The following is a 19,710-nucleotide window of genomic DNA, read 5'->3' as shown; positions in this document are numbered from 1 at the left end:
AACCATTTAATGGATTTAATCCAAGTTTGTTCAAATCGGTCAACCACAGGCAAGGATATAGTCAAAAGTGTACCTATTTTTTCATTATGGTTCACTAAAATGGCTGCCACGACCGAACCGTTTGACCGATTTTTAAAAATTAACCAGATTTGGAAAGCGAATTAAATTACCTTTCCAACGATACTCTATTTATCAAAATCGGTGCACTAGTGAGTGAGATGCAAAAGGTGAAATGAAAATTTGTGAAATTGTGAAAAAAAATACTTTTGCCTAGGTTTACCCAAATGGCTGCAAAGAAATAACGTAATAATATTTACCAGTTTTGGAAAGGTGAGAAATGTATCTTTCCAAAACTGGTAAATTTTTGAAAATCGGTTGACCACAGCCGGAGAATTTTTGATCATTTAATGAGAATGCGAAAAAAATATTGAGAATTTTTTGATTTCAAAATTGATTCAAAAAATCAATCATAAAAATTTTTGAGCCATTTCTAACATATAGGTAACTTTTTTACTCGTTTCCCCTCACTTTAGTGTCAGCTTTGCATGAGTATACCTACCTTTTTCCACAAGAAAAAAGAAACAACCGCGGGACCAGGAAGAAAATTCAGAGAATAATATTATTTTTGCCTATTTATTAATTTATTTTTATTTATCGCAGTTGGACGGTTATTAATTGAATGATATCTGTGTGTGAATTGCATGTAGTTAGAAGTGGGTATTGCTCTTTTCTCTTCCTTAACACTAAAACCATCTTCAACAAATTTTTGTTTCAATCGCTGATTTTGCGTTTATATATTTTTTTTCTTAGTTTCTTTTTTTTTACTTTTAAATATTGTCGTACGCTTGCACTAAAACAAGAAAATAAAAACAAATTTACATTAATTCATCATTAAAAAAAAACATCTCTACAGAAAATATAAAAATTTTCCGTTCCATGCGGAAATTAAAGAAAATTCTTTTTTTTTTGTCACCACCCTCTCTTACAATATAGATAAATTGAATTGAATTCCATTTTTAACTGTTTTTTTCTCTCAATCTCTTCATTCTTATACAATATATATTGATAAAGATTTTCCTCATCCTTAACACTATTTACAAGATTTCCTTTCTTTTATTAGTTAAATTAATATATTTCTTTTCTCTCTCTATACTGGAACATTTTGCATTTACTTCTTCAAATACTTTTTTTTCTTTAAAAACAACAATATATTCTTTTCTTTTTTATTTCTCTTTTTATTCAAATGGAATGTTTTGTTTTTCTAAACTCTCAAAGAGTTTTTAACGGAATGTTTTTTTTTTCTCACTCAATCTTTTATAAATTTCATTTAGGATGATATCATATTTTCTTCACAGAAAAAAACTTCCTCCTACATTATTTGTCACCAAAACCGTCAAGTATAAAAATATATAAATCGCCTATTGACACATATGTAGATTCTAAAAGGTCCTTTTGTCACCTTTCGCCTGCACTTTTATTTTCCTCTTACTCCACATTCTTTCTTCCTATACATTTTATTTTTTTTAAAATTGTTTTCCCTAAGTCTAAGCATTATTTTCTGTGTGAAAAAATTTCACATTAAAACCCTTTTTCTTATCATTTCACGATATCGTCATCTAACATGTGTGTGAGTGAACTTTCTTGTGAATTTAAATCAAAATTCATCATAATATTTATTTCAAAAAAAAAATATGCATTATATACGCAAATACAATAAAAATAGAAATCTTTCACATCTCAGCCTATACACAAAATAAAATAAAATAGTAATACAGACAACAAAAAAAATAAAATTATAAATCAAATTGAGGGTCAAAAATACTCATCCGGGAAGGAATGTTCAAGTAAAATACAGTTAAAATAAAATACAGAAATTTCATGGGAATCGTATTGCAAGTGCACGAAGAGAAGGACACACTCTTCGTGAATTTGAGCTTAGCTCCACACGCACACACATTCACGCGCGAAATTCCTCCCGGCATTCCCTGCACACTGCTGCTACGTCAGAGATGCCTACAATTGAGGACAATCGGGGGGAGATGTCACATGTATCAGCAGTCAGACTTGTCCTCCTCCACCAGTTGTTGCGTATCCTTGCCCGTATCCGCCGATGGGTCAAGCTCACGCGGACGCAGCTGTAGCTGCGGAGACGTCCGATGGGTGATGCTGCTGGGTGCTAAAATCGCCGAAACTGGCTCTGTGAAGTGACCTCCATCAGCTTTGGGTTTGGGATTCCCAGGCACCTCGTAAATCCCTGAAATACACGCACATTTTTTCAATTGTAATAAGAGATCTTTGATAAATCGAAGAAAAAAAAGAACTCACCTGAGCCATTCTCCATATTGGGCTCCGTTGTAGTGCCCGATTGAACGGCATCGTACATGGGATTGCTGAAATCCCTCGATTTCGTCGTCACCGTCTCGAGATTGTACCCATCGAGAGGTGCAACATTTGGTGCTGGAGTTGGTCCATTGGGTGGGAAACCCGGTGCATTGAACTCTACATTCGTTCCATGGCGGAAGGAGACACTCTGGGATGACGAGAGATTACTCAGGCGTGCCATCTTGCCAAATGGACGCTTCCTGATCACATACCACACACCACCAGCTGCCAAGAGAACCAGCAGTATCACTGTGATTGGTACCACAATGGCAGCTGTATTGCCGGGTGTGTGTGAATGTGAGTGCCCAAGTAGTTTCTCACAGTGTGTCCCACCGAATTCCGATAGGCATTCACATTCAAGCTCGCCTTTCTCATCTTCGCGACACAACCCGCTATTTTCACATGGGCAGATCCTTGGGGATGGCCGAGGACGTTCAGCAGCTACCAAACAAGAAGAAAAGTTGGTCAGAGAATGCTTTCCTAAAGAGGTGCCCAAAAATAAAGTCTTACCGGCGTCACAGATGACTTCAGCGGTGCTTCGATGAGAGATTGGAGCTGTATTGTCGGGGCAGGCACAGTGATGACCGCCAGGAACGAGCAGACAAAGATGTGAGCATGGGCTTGAATGGCATTTATTTTCCAGAGAAGTATTGTACCGCATATCATGGTAGACTAAAAGTAAATCAATGAAAAAAAGATTATTCAAAGATTCAGGATGCTTCAAAAGGCATTGCGATTGAATCTCCCCCCTCATACCTTTAATTCCTGATGGATTGAGAAGATTCCTCTGGACCACTACTTGAACACCTCGTCCAAATTTATCCTGTCGTATAAGTTCACCCGTCTCCTTTGTCACCCAATACAAATTGGATTCAAAAACATCAAGAGAGACAGGATGCCGCAATGCTTCACCACGAATAATTACTTTTCGAAGACTTCCATCTTGTCGCATAGATTCAATGGTGTTGAGCTTTGTATCCACCCAGTATAATGTATGATCCATGGCGTAGTCAATGGCAATTCCTGCAGGATGGCGGATTTCTTCAGTGATAAGGGGACGTCTCTTTGAGCCATCCATCCAGGAAACTTCAATTTTCGGTGCAGATCCCGCATCAGCCCAGAACATACGTCCACGTTCGGGGTCAACGGCAACCGATGTGGGAATTTCGAGGCCAGCATTGATGAGAGCCCTTCTGTAGCGTCCATCTGTCTTCGCTACCATTACCTTCCCGCGGGGCTTGGTGTTTGTTCGATCAACTTCCGTCCAGTAGAGATTATCCGCCAGCCAATCCACGGCAATTGACGTTGGTTTCGAGCCACCCTTCATGTTGAGATCTTGCGCATAGCCAATCTTCACCTGACCATTTTGTGCATTCACCATGTAGCTCCTCTTTATTGTCTTATCATAGCTGTCAGCCCAGAAGATCATTTGTGCCGTTGGGTGGTAGTCAATGGCTTCAATACGTTTCTCTGCTGCTACCACATCAATTTGATCCTTAGCCTAAAGATTAAAAAAAAACAAACATTACACTCAGAACACTCAGAAAGGTAAAATGAAGAACATACCTGAAGGTCATATCCTCGTATTTCAGGCCCGTTTGAGTACACAAGAAGCACATCCTCTTTCTCAGCCTTGCACACACCGGACATTCCATCGGAGAGGCGGAATCCAGCGTGGCAGGAACAACTGTAGGTTCCATTGAGATTGTGGCAAATGTGAGAGCATGTGTGTATTCCTGTGGCACATTCATCAACATCGCTGCACTGCTTTCGATTCTCAGACATAATAATGTAGCCCGGATAGCAGGCACAGATGTACCCACCATCAGTGATATTTAGACAGTGATGCTCACATCCACCTCGCGTGAGATCTGAGCATGTATTTTGGCGATGACATCCCAGCTCGTCGCTTCCATCGCCACAATCATCCGCATAGTCACACACCTGATGCCTCTCGATGCATTTACGATTGGCACACTGGTACTGCCGATACAGATCACATGGCTTCTGGCGTGTGGCACAGAGGGTCATGTTATTCTCATCTGATCCATCGCCGCAATTGTCAACACCATCGCATATCTGATACCGTGCCACGCATCGATGGTTTGCACACTGGAAGCGTCTCAGTGTGTCGCAATTGAAGTTGGAGCATACAGCTGGTGCTTCGTCGGAATTATCACCACAATCATCGGTGCCATCGCACAAATCGGATGGTGAAACACAGAGATTGTTGTCGCATTGATGTCTCGATTCGGGGCAGTACCGTCCCCCGGGGAATCGTGGTGGACAATCTGCCTCATCGGACATATCTCTACAATCTCGGTCACCATCGCACCGGAAGTAGGCGGCAATGCAATGTCCAGATGCGCATTGGAATGTCCCATTCTTGCACTGGAAGCCCTCACAGTTGAGCTCATCACTCGAATCACCGCAATCGTCTTCGTGATCACATCGCCAACGTGTTGAGATGCATTTGCCATTTGTGCACCGGAATTCCGATTCTGAACAATCTCTGTACTTTCCTTTGCACTGTTGCTCCGTTTCGTCACTCCCATCGCCGCAATCGTCAGCAAAGTCACACATCCATTGCCTAAAAAAAAGAGAATTCAACATTATTCCAATCCATCTGTGGTCTTTTTTTTTCGTGGAATCCTACTTGGGAATGCATCTGTTATTGGCGCACTTAAAGTCCGTCTCTGATTGGCATAGTGGGCAATTCTCGGGCATTTCATCACTATTATCCCTACAGTCATCCTTCCCATCGCAGAACAACCATTTCGGGATGCAGCGGTAGTTGGATTGACCAGGACACCTCTGCCATCCTGTTGTGCAATTCCTTTGACGGCACATATAGGCTGGCTCATCGGAATCATCGCCGCAATCATTGTCAAAGTCACACATCCACAATTTCGGGATGCATCGTCCATTTTTGCAACTAAACTCTGTCTCTGGATCGCAAGATCGCTTATCTGTGGGACAAATTGCAATCATAGATTGTACATTTTGGTAATAAAATTATGACAAAAAAAAACTTACGGCAAATGGCTGGATCTTCATCACTGCCATCCTTGCAGTCTGCATCGCCGTCACACTTCCAACTCTCGAGAATGCATCTTCCACTTGATCGGCATTTAAAGTCGGACTCGGGACAGGGAAGATCGCAATTCTGTTCGTCACTTCCATCACCACAGTCGTCAGTACCGTCACAAATTGTGGCTGAAGGTGTGCAGTTAGTGTTGCGGCACTGGAATGTACCTGCGCGACAATGTCTAGCTGGACACGAAGCTGGTTCATCACTACCATCTTTGCAATCCTTCTCACCGTCACATTTCCAGAACCATGGGATGCACTTTTCATCGGAACCACCACAACGATGCTGGCCGGCTGTGCAGTTTGCAATGCACGTCTTTGTATCCCTGGCCAGGTAGAATTGATTGGGGCAAGCACATTTGTAGCTCGGTGCACCCTCTTCAATGTATCCCTCAATGTTGAGGTACGTGGACTCTGGTGGAGGTGACAGGAGACACAGATGTGAACAACCACCATTGTTTTCCCCACAGGGATTGGGGAATGGAATCTGTCGCAGTGGGTGGTTAATGTGGAGATCATATGGCCTATGGGTTGTATTTCTGATAGTCTGAAGGTTCTGTCCTGTGAATTTATTAGCACGCCTGATCGCCTTGAGATTCCAATCGCTCCAGTAGAGCCAATCATCGAAGAGAGTCAGAGCGAAAACGTGGGGAACTTGATTGCCCGACAATACAATATGCCTGTGACGCCCTTCGAGATCGGCAAAAGCAATGTAGTCGAGATGAGCATCAGCCCAGTAAATTCTGTCGGTGAAGTAGTCAATTGTGAGGGCATTTGGCCAGGCAATATCATCCTCCCATGTGAGGATTCGACTGAAATTCGATCCATCCATTCCCATTTTGGCAATGTACGCCTGTAGGTGCCACGATGTGAAGTACAAATAACCAATTCCTGGATGCACAACAATTGCTCTGGGATCTACAACTCCACTCCGGAGGGTCTTTCTCTTCGTTCCATCCATTTCGGAAACATCGAGATTCTTTGAGTGCCTATCGAGCCAGTAGAGCTTCCTACCCACCCAATCGATAGCCAGTCCTTCCAATCCGTGCGAATCATGCCTAATTACAGGTTCCTTCTCAACTTTCTCATACATCTCGTCATCCCCATAGTGCGAACGGTAGATTGTCTTTGCCGTAACATCGCAGAAGTACATGTACTGATCGCGAGAATCAAAATCAAGCGCAACAACATTCATTAGATCTTGATGCAGGAGATTGTATCTGCGTCCATCGACTGACATATTGCGTACGTAGTATTTATTGGTAAAGATCAACCATGGCTCAATTTTATCCTTCCTCTTGCACGTGTGCTCATCAACTTGGCGTTCATAGTACCGATCATCGCATTTGCAGTAGTACCCTCCGGGAGTATTTGAGCAGTGTTGAGAACAAACTCCCGGCGTTTCGATGCACTCATCGATGTCCGTACAAGCTTTTCCGTCAGAAAGGAGTCTTTAAGGAAAACAATTAATCACTTATTAGTCTCACCGAGTTGAGATTAAAATTACTGAAAAAGTTCTTAAGCGCAGCTCCTTTTTTTAAGAGTTATTTTAACAATATTTCAGCTTAAAAATTAATTTAATAATTTCAAAATTAAATTATGGCTCAAAAAGACTTAAGTGGGTATATAAAATTCTGGTATTGTCACCAATAAATTAGAATATTAATTGCCACAAAACCTATTGAACTTCATCATAATTTCAAGTCCAACCACTTTAGCATCATTATTAAGTGAATGAGAGAGCAATAGAAAATGTAAAATAATGAAATTAAAAGAAGAAATAAAAAAAGAGAAACACTCACTTGTAGCCTTGGTTGCAGTCGCAATAGTAGCCCGTGAGAGTATCCACACACTTATGACCGCACTGATGTATCTCAACTTTAGCGCACTCATCAACATTGCAGTGCAGCGGCTCGTCCGAGTCGTCGGAGCAATCTGACACTTTGTTGCACACCAAATGGTAATCAATGCACTGACCATTGGTGCATGTAAATTGGCCAGCGGGGCATGTGACATTCTCCTTTGTGCATCCAACCTCATCGGACTTATCGCCGCAATCGTCCTCGCCGTCGCAACGATATTGATTCCTCACACATTTAAAGTTTTGGCATGTAAATTCACTCGTTGAGCACGTCTTGTACTGCGAATTGCAGAATTTCCCCTCATCCGTGCCATCGCCGCAATCATTATCGTGATCACAGAGCCATCCCTGGGAAATAAACAATAAACTTTTATACTTGCACACTCTTGTTGACGGGAAATTGTCTTTTTGAAGGAATCACTCACCCGATTTATGCATCGACCATTCTCACACGTAAACTGATCCTCACCACATGGTTGGGGTTTGGGGCAATTGTGGAGGGTTGTATTCTCATCGGCACCATCCACACAGTCGGGGTCACCATCGCAAATCCACTTCTTGGGAATACATTGTGACCTACCCCATGATTTATTCTCCTCACACGTAAATTCTGTCTCTTCATCGCACTTTCGGTCGTCTACAAATATATACACATAGTATTTTAGAGCGAGAGAGATTTGAGCAGTGATGTTTAGTTTCAACAGAGAGATAAATAGAGCATAACATGTGCCATTAGCCTTGTATCATCCTTATGCATGTAGGTATTTATTAAGGATGAATGTGATCAGAAAGGCAACCCCTTTAGCACACAGTCTGTTTAATAAAAGGGAAAACATTACTTACTGCATTGATGTCGATTATCCTCATCACTGTTGTCCAGGCAATCATTGTCACCGTCGCAAATGTAAATCCTGGGAATACAGTTGCCATTGTCACATGTGAAGAGATCCCCAAAGCAGGTTCTTCCTTCGGATTTGCAGTACTCCGGTGGTTCGTCAGCTCCATCCCCGCAATCATCATCCCCATCGCAATACCACGTTGCTGGAATGCATCGATGATTGGGACACCTAAAACTATTCTGTGGGCATGTTCTCTGGGCACAATGAAGTGCATCTTCATCACTATTGTCTCCGCAGTCATTGTCACCATCACACAGCCAATAGGGTTCCACGCAGATGTTGGTCTTCTCGCATTTGAGATGATTTGGCGGACAAGTTGTGTTCTTGGGACAGCGTTCGTGAGTTTCATCTGATGTACCATTGTCCTTGCAGTCATTAATGCCATTGCACACCTGTGACTGTGGGATGCATCGCCCATTGAGGCAGGTAAACTCACCATCGACACAGGGTGGATATGTGCAACCCTCTTCATCGCTGTTATCCTTGCAATCGTTCTCATGATCGCATTTCCACGATTTGAAAATACAACGTCCATTGTTGCAGCGGAACTCATTAGGTGAACACGAATGGAAGGCACAGTAGTTAGTATCTTCATCACTATTATCCCCGCAATCGTCATCTCCATCGCATGCCCACATCCTCGAAATACACTTCCCGTTGCGACAGTAGAATTTACTAGGATCGCAGGTATGATTCTTAGGTACGCACATTCTGCCCTCATTCACCAACTTGGAATTATCGTCACATTTACACTCAGCTGTACCATTTGGTCCCGGATGGCAACTCTGGGCACACCCACCGTTATTTTGGAGACAAGGATTTGCCTGACATTCTTGTCGGGATTCACTGTAGATGTGAATGTCTCTCGGGGAATCCTCGAGACGTTTAACCATCTCAAACATATTTGCCCCAGTATGCTTCTCAGCACGATAGACACCTCGCAGCTGAAGATCCGTCCAGTAGATGTAATTCCGATGAACTGTTATTGCAAATGGATATATTGTGGCTGCCACCAAGACTTCTCGACCCTTTCCATCGAGTTGCGATCGCTCAATCTTTTCACGTACAGCATCAGTCCAGTACAGCATGCGATCGTCGTAGTCAATTGCCAAACCACTTGGTTGTGATAGTTCCTTGTCGACAATTGCTTTCTTCAGTGATCCCGCCATGGTTGTTCTAAAGATCTTTCCCGATGTCCCAAATCTTCCCCAATCTGTGTAGTAGAGAGTACCGTTGCAGGGATCAAGGACAATTGCTCGAGGTCGTTCTACCCGTGAAATCATCACTAGTGACGATCCATCAACATTCATGGCGTAGATTGAATTGTTCAAACTATCAGTCCAGTAGATTTTCTTTTGTGTCCAATCGTAGGCTATTCCTTCGGGATTTATTCCCTTCATTAGGATAGTTTTAACTTCCGTTGCTGTTGGATTGTCCGCAACAGTTGAAGCAATCTTTGACCATGGTCGAATTTGTGTGAAGAAGAGTTTATTGTCGGCATAGTCAAAATCAAGTCCTACAACATTGGTGAGATTACCCAAAGTCTTGAAGGGAACACCTGTTGATCTAGGATCCAAATTAATACCCCGAATTTCCGTTCGAGTAGAGAATACAACGAACTCCTTAACAAGATCGCATTTTCTACCATCTGCACTCAATTTCCCGGTTGCACATTCACAACGGAAGTTTAATCGGCCACCTGGATTGCTTCCAAAGTTCTCTGGAGGGAAGCTGAAGCAAAGTTGATCACAACCACCATTGCCAAGTCTCAAGCAAGGATTACTATCATCTGGAGGTTGATTGGTTACGTCGTAAATTACAATATCACGTAGTTTCTGTAGATTTGTTCGTACTTTCTCGGGCAATGAGGTATTTCCTGGTAGTTTGGAAGCTCTGAATACAGTCATCAGGTTTCGATCAACCCAGTAGACATCACTAAGATGTACGGCAATTCCCATGGGGTTGGGTAAATTCCTTCGAATAACCTGACGATTTCCTCCGCTGTAGGATACCTTCTGAATCATATCAAGCTTGGAATCTACCCAGTAAACATCATGAGTAAGCATATCAACCGTAAGATCACGAGGATTGGATATTCCCGACGTTACAACGGGTGTCCAGTTGCTTCCATCGAGGTAGGACTTCCCAATACGTGGATACTGACCGTAGTCAATCCAATACAGGAGTCTCTTAATGGGATTCACAGCCAACTCTCGTGGAGCGTCGGTTGTAGTTTTAACCAAAACCCTACGATTTGTACCGTCAAGCCAACAAACTTCCACGTAGTTCTCATGCGGGAAGACATTTGTGAAGTACAAATTGCCTGCTACCCAATCAATTGTCAATCCTCGAATACCATTGCTACCGATTCCATCCTTAATGACGTGCTGCAACTCTGTACCATTGGGACGAACTCTGAATATTCCATTCCAATGCCCACGATTGTACTCTGCCCAATAGATCCAAGAATCTCGGTACACAACATCCACATGGAGAATGTGATGACCACTTCCAGCAATTGGAACCATTGCTTCCGTACTGTCTTTGAGACTGAAACCCCTCGTAATGTCGAGTTGCCCAACAACCGCAAATTGTTTGTACGGGGTGCAACTAACTTCATTTTCTTTTCGATATCCAACACCACAGGCACACACGCGAGAGCCACTCTCGTAGGGTACACAGATGTGCTCGCATCCGCCATTATTTGATTGACAAGGATGTAGAAGCATTGAGCGCTTCTTGAAGATTGTCATACTCCTGAGATCGGATTCATTTTCTAGAATAACTTTGGCATTGTCACCATTGGGTAAGTCTACTCGCATAATCTTCTCATAAACAGGATCAAGGTAGTACAGTCGGGAATCTAGCACTGCTAGGGACTTTGGTCGGGATATGTCGTCTTTCTCAGAAAGAATAGTTTGCCTATTTGTTCCATCGGTTCTCATGGCCATGATTGAAGGTGGATGCGTCGTACTGAAATACACAATCTTCCTCTCAATGTCTACTGTTATAGACTCGGGGTTGTCCACATCCTCATGGAGTACCATTGGATTTGACCCATCCATGTTCACTCTACCAATCTTTGCGGGTACTCCGAAGCCACCTTCATCTGTCCAGAATAGTTTCCCATCTGTCGGATCCAAGGCAATACTCTTGGGCTTCGATACGGAAGTCTTGTTCCCATCATTGGCGAGAATAACACTCCTGTGTCGGATCTTCCCATCAACTCTCACCACTTCAAAATTGCTGGCCATTCGATTGCCAATATAGAGATTCCTACCCAACCAATCAAAGGCAATAACATAGGGAGCTCCAATAATTCCAGAGTCCATTCCCAAGAATTCTGTTTTATTCCCACCGCCATATGGTGTTGTGAAGATTGTGCAATTCTCATCGTCATCTTCGCGTCCTTGCACCCAGAAGAGGGTCTCTCCTTTCCGATCAAAGTCAATTCCTGTACCACTTTCGATACCAACAACGGGAACAAGGGCACCTGCCCTGACGTCTCCTCCATTAATTGGAACATCAACAATCTGTGTTCCTTTGAGAACCATAAGATATGGATTCTCCTCCTCAATACACCGTCCATCTGTCTCCAGGCGATACCCTGGTTTGCACTTGCAGGTGAATCCTGTAGAGGATGACGGACTTAGAAGGCACATGTGCGCACAGGTAGCTCTTGCACAAGGATTGTCTGTAATGGGTTGCAGTGATGGATGGTGGACGTGAATGGAGAGAGGCTGTGAGATCAAGTGGCTCACAACAGTTTGATTATTTCCCTTAAACTTGTGCGCTGATAGAACTCGATTAAGTTGCCGATCTGTCCAGTAAAGCGTATCTTCGAAGAGTGATAGTGAGTGCGGATGGAGGAGATAGTGACTCCCCGCTAGGACTTGTTGCCTACCGCTTCCATTGTAGTAGCAGAAATCAATGAAATCTAGCTTTGAATCAGCAAAATAAACCCTCTGGGTGGCAATGTCAAGCGTCAGCCCATTTGGCCAGTAAATTTTTGTATTAATAATTGTTTCCCTCATTGTGCCATCCATACCCATTCGCTCAATTCTTGGATTCTCACCCCAGTCTGTCCAGAATATCCATCGAGTTCCGGGACTCGGATCTAAACACATTCCTCGTGGTTGAGTGATATTTTCTCGAGCCAGGACGAGTCGGTTAGATCCATTCTCCGATGAAACCTCAATGGTATTGAGTTTGCTGTCCAACCAATAGAGATTCTTTCCAATCCAATCGTATGCGAGTCCCTCAACGAGATCTAAGCCAGTTGATATAATTTCTCGGGGTTCCATGCCACGATCTAGCCTTGAGATCTTCTTTAGTTTCATGTCACTCCAGAAGATTGTTCCAGTGTGCATATTTGATGCTGTGGCCACAACATTCTCCACAATGATTGGCACCCTCTCGAGTCCTTGCTCCTTGAGATCTGCCACGAGGATTGAATGACGATTGGAAATTATGAGGAATGCTGCTGTGTGGTTTACTGCTTTGCACGTGTGCTTGTTCGGTTCAAGAATGTACCCATCTGTGCAGGAGCAGAAGTAGCTGCCTTTTGTGTTTGTGCATTTCTGGGAGCACAATCCTGCTGGAATGCATTCGTCGAGATCTTGACATGTGAAACCATCAGGAGCGAGTTCTTCTCCCGGTGGACAGATACACATTGCTCCCAGAGGAGTTTTCTGACACCCATTCGAACAGAGCCCACCTTGATGTTGGCATTCTGCGAGATCACAACCTTCCCCCTCATCTGCACCATTTGGACAATCCGGAACACCATCGCACACAGAAGAGATGTTAACACATCGTCCTGTTACTTCTGGACACAACCACTGGCCAGTAGGACAGCGGAAAGGAGGTGCAACACAGGCATGTTCAGCACTTTCATCACTTCCATCGCCACAGTCATCTTTCCCATCGCAAATGTAGGCTTTGAAGACACAGTGTGAGTTGTTGCACTTGTAGAAGTTATTGGGGCAAGAAATGGCTCCACAGTCTTCCTCGTCAGAGTGATCATCGCAATCCTTGGAACCATCGCAATGCCATGAAGCAGGAATACAAATTCCACTGGATCTGCACTGGAAGTGTTTCTCCATATTGCATTGATTTGGTCCCACAGATGGGCATCCCAGTTCATCGCTTCCATCATTGCAATCCGGTATTGCATCACATTTGTAGGACTCTTCAACGCATTGCCGCAAATCTGCACATTTGAATTGATTAGCCAAACACGTGATCGGTGGACAATCCTTCTCATCTTGCTTGTCGAAACAATCATCGTCACCGTCACACACCCATGACTGTGGGATACAGTGCCCTGTTCGGGGACAAGTGAACTGAAAGTAGGCACAAGTTTTCTCAGCACAGAAATCTCCTTCATCGCTGCCATCACCACAATCATTTTCAGAATCACATTTCCAAATGCTTGGGATGCATCTTCCATTTTCACATGCAAATTGTGAAGCTGCACACGTGACATTGCCACAGTCTGCTTCATCGCTGTGATCGCCACAATCGTTCTCCTGATCGCATCGGAAATTGAGGGGAATACACCGTCCGGATTTGCATTGAAATTCATTAGTACCACATGTGGGTTTTGTGCAATTTTGTTCTTCGTCACTGTTATCCAGACAATCGTCATCGCCGTCACAGAGCCATGATTTGGGAATGCAGCGTTGATTGTTGCAGGTGAAGTCCCACGAATTAGGACATGCCTGGACAGGAGGCTCAGCATTTGGATCAGCAATGCAAGTTCGGTCATCTGTGTTGATTCTCTCTCCATACGGGCAGGCACATTTAACTTGCAAACCCGTGGAGTCATTTTTAGGTACGGCAAAGCAGAGCTTTTCACATCCTCCATTGTTGATGGCGCATGGTTGTGTTGAATCAATTGACTGAACTGTATGGCTATAAACTTTAACACCATACAGGCGATTTGTTTGTGGTTCCCTGACCATAATTTCTTCTTGCTCCCCAGTGAGTTTGTGCATTCGCACGATGGCATCAAGACGCCAATCGGTGATGTACATCCATTCATCGTGGATAACAATTGAGAAGGGATGTCTGATAAGCCTGGAATTCACTGTCTTAATGTCCGTTCCATCGAGATTGGCGTGTTGCACGTGATCCAGCAAGGCATCACACCAGTAAACTCGATCTTTCTTAAAGTCAATCGATAGACCATTCGGCCAGCCAAGGGTCACATTTTTGAATACCAACAGTCCCGATCCATCAGCATTGGCACGTGTGATATTTGCTGGACGATCCCATTCCGAAAAGTAGATGTATCCCTTATTGGGATGCACTACAATAGCTCTGGGTCTTTTGAGATTCTTCAATAGGGTACGGCGGTGGGTTATATTTCGAGTTGAAAGGACATTGAGAGTTCCTTTGCGACTGTCTATATAGTAAAGATTCTTGGAAGCCCAATCAACTCCCAATCCTTCCACACCTTCATTCTGTGAAGCTAGCACAATTTCTCGGCCAGTTCCATTTCTGTGCACCCTGTAGATGACATCCTGTAGCACATCTGAGTAGTAAATGTGTTCATCTCTTGCATCAAAGTCCAACCCCACAAATCGAGCCCTCCGCGAGACCACGGGCAAGATAGCATCACTGAAACCCTCAATCACTGGATCCAGAACTTTACCTTTGATGAATCTCTGCTGCGAGTACATAAGGAATTGCTGAACGAGATGACAATTCCTCAAATCACCCGCCAATTGCCATCCTGTGTGACATGCACAACGATATCCCAAACCAGTAGGAGCTCCTTTGACTGCCGTTACAATGCACATTTGCGCACATCCTCCATTGTTATTCCCACAAGGGCTGGAAACTCTGGGCTGGGCGAGGGCATGCACAGTCACAATGGCTTTCGGTTCACGGATCTCTTTGGATTTGTAAATGGCTTGAATGCTGGAACCGCCCTCATAGCGATCTACCGACATGATTCCCTGCTTTGTGGCATCCGTCCAGAAGACTCTATTCTCGAAGAGTGCCAACCGCGATGGACTGGGAACTTGCTGCCCACGGAGAATCATCACGCGGTACCCTCCATCGTAGTCTACTGTTTCAATGTAATCCAAAAGGGAATCACACCAAAAGACTCTCTTTGAGAAGACATCAACCGCAACTCCAGAAGCTTTGTATGCTGCCTCGGAGACAATTGATCGTGCATGAGTACCATCCATGTGAGCACGCAGAACTTGTCCACCATCCGCAACAAACATCAATCCTGACATTGGATCCAGAGCCAAATCAGCGGGACTGGTTAAATTTGAACCCAACACAACAGCATGCCATCGACCATCGAGTTCAAAGACATCCACTTTCTGTCCCACAAAATCCGCTACGTAGAGTTTGTCCCCAATCCAGTCAACAGCCAGCGCTACGGGAGCCCACGTGCCTGGTAGAGTTAAGTCTGACCCACCAAAACCCCCGTCATTCAGTGGCTGTGACTGAACCTTTCGCGTCTTAATGTCTGACCAGAAGAGCAAGTTTCGCGTGTAGTGAAATGCCACCCCACTCGCTCCAGTTGCATTCGCCACGTTCTTTGACTCTTGTCCATGCGAGGACATTCTCACCACAGCACGATCGTGGGCAAAAATTAGCTCTAAACTGGCGGCATTTGGTGCTATGCATCGACTCCTCTCGGTTAGTGTATAGCCAACGGTGCAGGAGCAGGAATAGGATCCATCTGTGTTGGCACATAGTTGGTCACAGTGTCCCCATTCAGCACACTCATCGAGATCCGTGCATGAGCGATTGTCTGCTGCGAGAGCCCGACCTGGTGGACAGTAGCACGTGCCACCAGTTAACGATGGCCCACACTTGTGCTCACAATTAAGTGCTGGACAGGATGCCGTTGCTGAACAACAAAAAGACAGATAATTACCGTAAAAAAGATAGATAAAATATAGAAATGACGTAGGGTCATAAAAGAAGTGTGCGAACTTTAATTTTTAATAATCCAATTAAATTTAAATTTTTATATTCTCCTTAAAATAAATTTCTTTCACTTTATTCGTTTGTTTTTATGGCTGAATTGTTCTTTTTCTTTATGAATCAAGACCGAAGTCTGAAGAATCCTTTATTCCCAAAAGTAATAATATCAAAAGTTGTCTCACAAATAAAGTCTTTAACATCTTTATTTTCCGCATGTGAAGTCAGACTTTTAAATCTTCACTATTTATTTAATTGATTATTTTTGTGCATTTAAATCAATTTCTACACGGAAAACTCAATTAAATTCAATTTGTAGAAACAAACAGCAATAATTGATTTTTTTCCGAATTAATAGCCAAACGAAAGGTGATATGGACAATAAATTAATTTCATCAGCAATAACACATCATTATGGGGCTGGATATTGCATAAATTTTTAAAAATAAAATAATTATTCATAGAGCAATTTAAAAAAATAATGCCAATTAAATCAGACAGTTATGAACTCCTGAGCAAATTATTTACAGCAATTAATTTAAGATTGATTGGAAGCTGTGTGCACAATGACTTGGAAAGCACATAAGAGTGAGAGCTAAATGGGGGGAAAGAATGCAATATCTTCTACTTACAGCATGCTGTTTCCTCATCCGCCCCATCCTCGCAATTTCTCTTGCCATCGCACAGCTGTGACTTTGGGATGCATTTGGGTGTGCCACCTGGTCCACCCTGTGGGCATAGGAATTTGTTATCTGGACACGCAATCACTGTGCAATTCGTCTCATCACTCTTGTCGAAACAATCATTGTAGCCATCACAGTGGAATTTGCTTGGGATGCACACCTCATTTGTGCACCGGAACTGCCCGCTATGGCATGGGGGAAAGCCTGCATGAAAAAAAGCCACAATGAATTTGGCAATCCCAGTGGTTTATCCGTGGATACTGCGGGACACGTATTATGTATTTGAACAATACTTACTGCATCCTTGTTCATCGGAATTATCTCCACAGTCATTTTTGTGATCACATTTTAATTGAAGATCGAGACACCGCTGCCCATTGGCACATCGGAATTGGTCCAATCGACACGACACCCCCGGACACCCTTCCTCGTCCCGCCCACTCCGGCAGTCCAAGTATCCGTCGCACTTCTTCTCCTTTGGCACACACAAATCCGTCACATGGCTCCCACTCACTGTAGCCTGTTGACCCTCTGGCGCTGGCCCACAGTGAATATCGTCCTGCAGACACTTCCGATATGCTATTTTTTTGTAGGATTTTCCAGCAAACGCACAGTGCGAGATTGCAGGAAGTTCAATTTAATTCATTATACTTCAATTTTGACAAAATTCTTATTTCTCTCTTTCTCTCTCCTATATACACCCACTTTATGCCTTTTCTTCATAAATACATATGTATATGTATGTAAAAATAAATTACCATGAGGTCAATGGCAAAAGTCAACGAGGTAAATGCTCTGTTTTCTTCTTGTACCCAGAGAGATGGGTTTTATTATAAATTTCTTCTGTAATTGTCTACATATTTGAGAATCTTTCATTATCGAACCAATATGTAGCTTTGACTATGATTCAACTTCTTTGTTACTCTCCAAGAAAATTAATTGTATATACCATCGTAAAAAAAACACAACTAATAGTTTGCCAAGTACAACCATTAAAAGAAAATGAAAATAATCAAGAGAACTTTCCAAGAAGAAAAAATTCTAACGAGTTCAAGGAATTATCTTGCAATGTAAAATAATAAATGTTATTTGAGAAAAGAATGCATTGTTAAAGAAGAATTAAACTTTGTTGTTTAAAGATTATATTTAAAACTTTTCAGAGTTTTTCATTAAGTATCTCATGCGAAACTTTTTCGAAAACTCATTTAGCTTTTCACTTTAGTTTTTCTTTTAAAATTCATCTCAAAAACATCCTCTTCTTTTTAATTTAATAATTAAAATTAGGTTTTTAAAATTGAGCAACATAATACAATTCCGCAGGGTGTAAGAGAGAGAGAAGGAAAAATCGAGGGAGACACTTACGACAATCTGATTCATCAGATCCATCCACACAGTCAATGGTCATGTCGCATTTGTAATGTGGCGGGATGCAGTAGGTCTTGTTGAAGACATACTGATTACAGCTAAACTGCTGCGGCTCACATTCAGGTGGGGCTGGGAAGGAAAGAAAATAAAAAGTGAGGAAGGAAGAGAAAAATAAAGATTCATTCACAATCATTCCCATATAATATTTTATTCTTTCTTATATTAAAAAATGATTTTTATTAGGAGAAATAATTTAATTTTTAGAACAAGACTGAACAAGGGCTTTCAATAAATAGTTTTGAAAAATATAAGACGAATTGACTTCAAATCACGATTTTTTCTTACATTCACCCAAACTGCATAGAACGTCCCAAAAATCATGTTCTCAAAAAGAGTCCTGTCGAAAGGTTAAACTTCCTAAAGAAAAAAATATTATCTTTATCCTCTAGAATCAGTTCAAATCGCCATCATGAATTTTGCAAAATCCTAAAGCAATTTATCAAACCATTGCGAATGGACCTTGTCGTGTATGAAACATAAATTTTCCACCCAAAATCCCACCCACTCTATCCCACCAGTAGTTTTGTATCATGAAAGGAGGAAATATCTGCGAGGGAGTCAGAGTATTTCCACTCGTTTGACCGTTTGACACATTTTTTTTGTCTTATTGTCAGTGCTATTTTTGGCAAATAGAGGGAAACAAATTTAGTGGGGGATGAGGGTATATAAGATAAAAGAGACTTACGACACGATTGAAATTCATCCTCCCCCTTTTCACAGTCTTTTTGATAGTTACACACCCACAGCGATGGTATACATTTGCCCTCGGAACATCGAAACATTCCTGTTGGACATGGCACTTCTGGCACACCTGAAAATAAAGAGAAACAAAAGAGAACAATAAATATAACACAATTCTCCGAATGATTTAACACATTTTCAATCGAAACACATAGCACAGGTGATGGAGGGAAAATAAAATAAAGTCCCTCTCATATATTGATTTAGCCACCACTGACTGACCACTTTGGCACACAACATTTACTTTTCATCTTCTATACGCAGCGGATTAATTAAACTTCACCTTCAAGGATGGAAAAGTCATACTTGGAAATTACTTTGAGGCGCACTAAAAGTATTTCTGTCCATAAGAATCTATTAATAATTCTCTCTTTGCTGAAATATTATGAATAATGGGAAAAGGTAAATACAACTTTGAATACTTTCTTCTAATGTGTACCCATAACTTATATACATATTTAGAGAAGATGTAAGCCCAGATGTATCCTTAAACATTTATTCATTAACAAAGATCAAATAGTTAGGTAAGTAAATTCATAATATTTTAGACATTTGAGGATAAATCATAAATAAAGACATACATATGTACATATGTGTATAAGGAAACTACCCTTAAGTATCAAACACAAGAGAACTTTCCAAGATGTCCAAGGTGGATTTTGTTTATCTTGTCAGC

The 19,710-nt window shown here is 42.3% G+C and overlaps 1 protein-coding gene across 4 annotated transcripts in view; it reads right to left on the bottom strand.

Annotated features, from left to right (window-relative positions):
- Window positions 1–619: 619 nt before the first annotated feature.
- LOC129790039 (low-density lipoprotein receptor-related protein 2) overlaps window positions 620–19,710 on the bottom strand; it is a 46,814-nt gene continuing 27,723 nt past the window's right edge. For all 4 annotated transcript variants that reach the window (XM_055827213.1, XM_055827214.1, XM_055827215.1 and 1 more), the window contains exons 3-16: window positions 18,979–19,104; window positions 18,231–18,362; window positions 17,166–17,447; window positions 16,818–17,072; window positions 8,177–16,111; window positions 7,759–7,970; window positions 7,275–7,681; window positions 5,419–6,923; window positions 5,039–5,351; window positions 3,949–4,972; window positions 3,139–3,883; window positions 2,893–3,054; window positions 2,326–2,823; window positions 620–2,254 (exon numbers count right to left, since the gene is read on the bottom strand). In XM_055827213.1, coding sequence (XP_055683188.1) covers window positions 2,052–2,254; window positions 2,326–2,823; window positions 2,893–3,054; window positions 3,139–3,883; window positions 3,949–4,972; window positions 5,039–5,351; window positions 5,419–6,923; window positions 7,275–7,681; window positions 7,759–7,970; window positions 8,177–16,111; window positions 16,818–17,072; window positions 17,166–17,447; window positions 18,231–18,362; window positions 18,979–19,104 — 13,799 coding nt within the window. In that variant the 3' untranslated portion in view covers window positions 620–2,051. The remainder of the gene's footprint in view (window positions 2,255–2,325; window positions 2,824–2,892; window positions 3,055–3,138; window positions 3,884–3,948; window positions 4,973–5,038; window positions 5,352–5,418; window positions 6,924–7,274; window positions 7,682–7,758; window positions 7,971–8,176; window positions 16,112–16,817; window positions 17,073–17,165; window positions 17,448–18,230; window positions 18,363–18,978; window positions 19,105–19,710) is intronic.

This window comes from Lutzomyia longipalpis, chromosome 2 (assembly GCF_024334085.1).
Source record: "Lutzomyia longipalpis isolate SR_M1_2022 chromosome 2, ASM2433408v1".
In the NCBI taxonomy this organism is placed as follows: domain Eukaryota; kingdom Metazoa; phylum Arthropoda; class Insecta; order Diptera; family Psychodidae; genus Lutzomyia; species Lutzomyia longipalpis.
The sequence above is the reverse complement of the archived record's forward strand: the minus strand, read 5'-3'. Positions and strand labels throughout refer to the sequence as shown.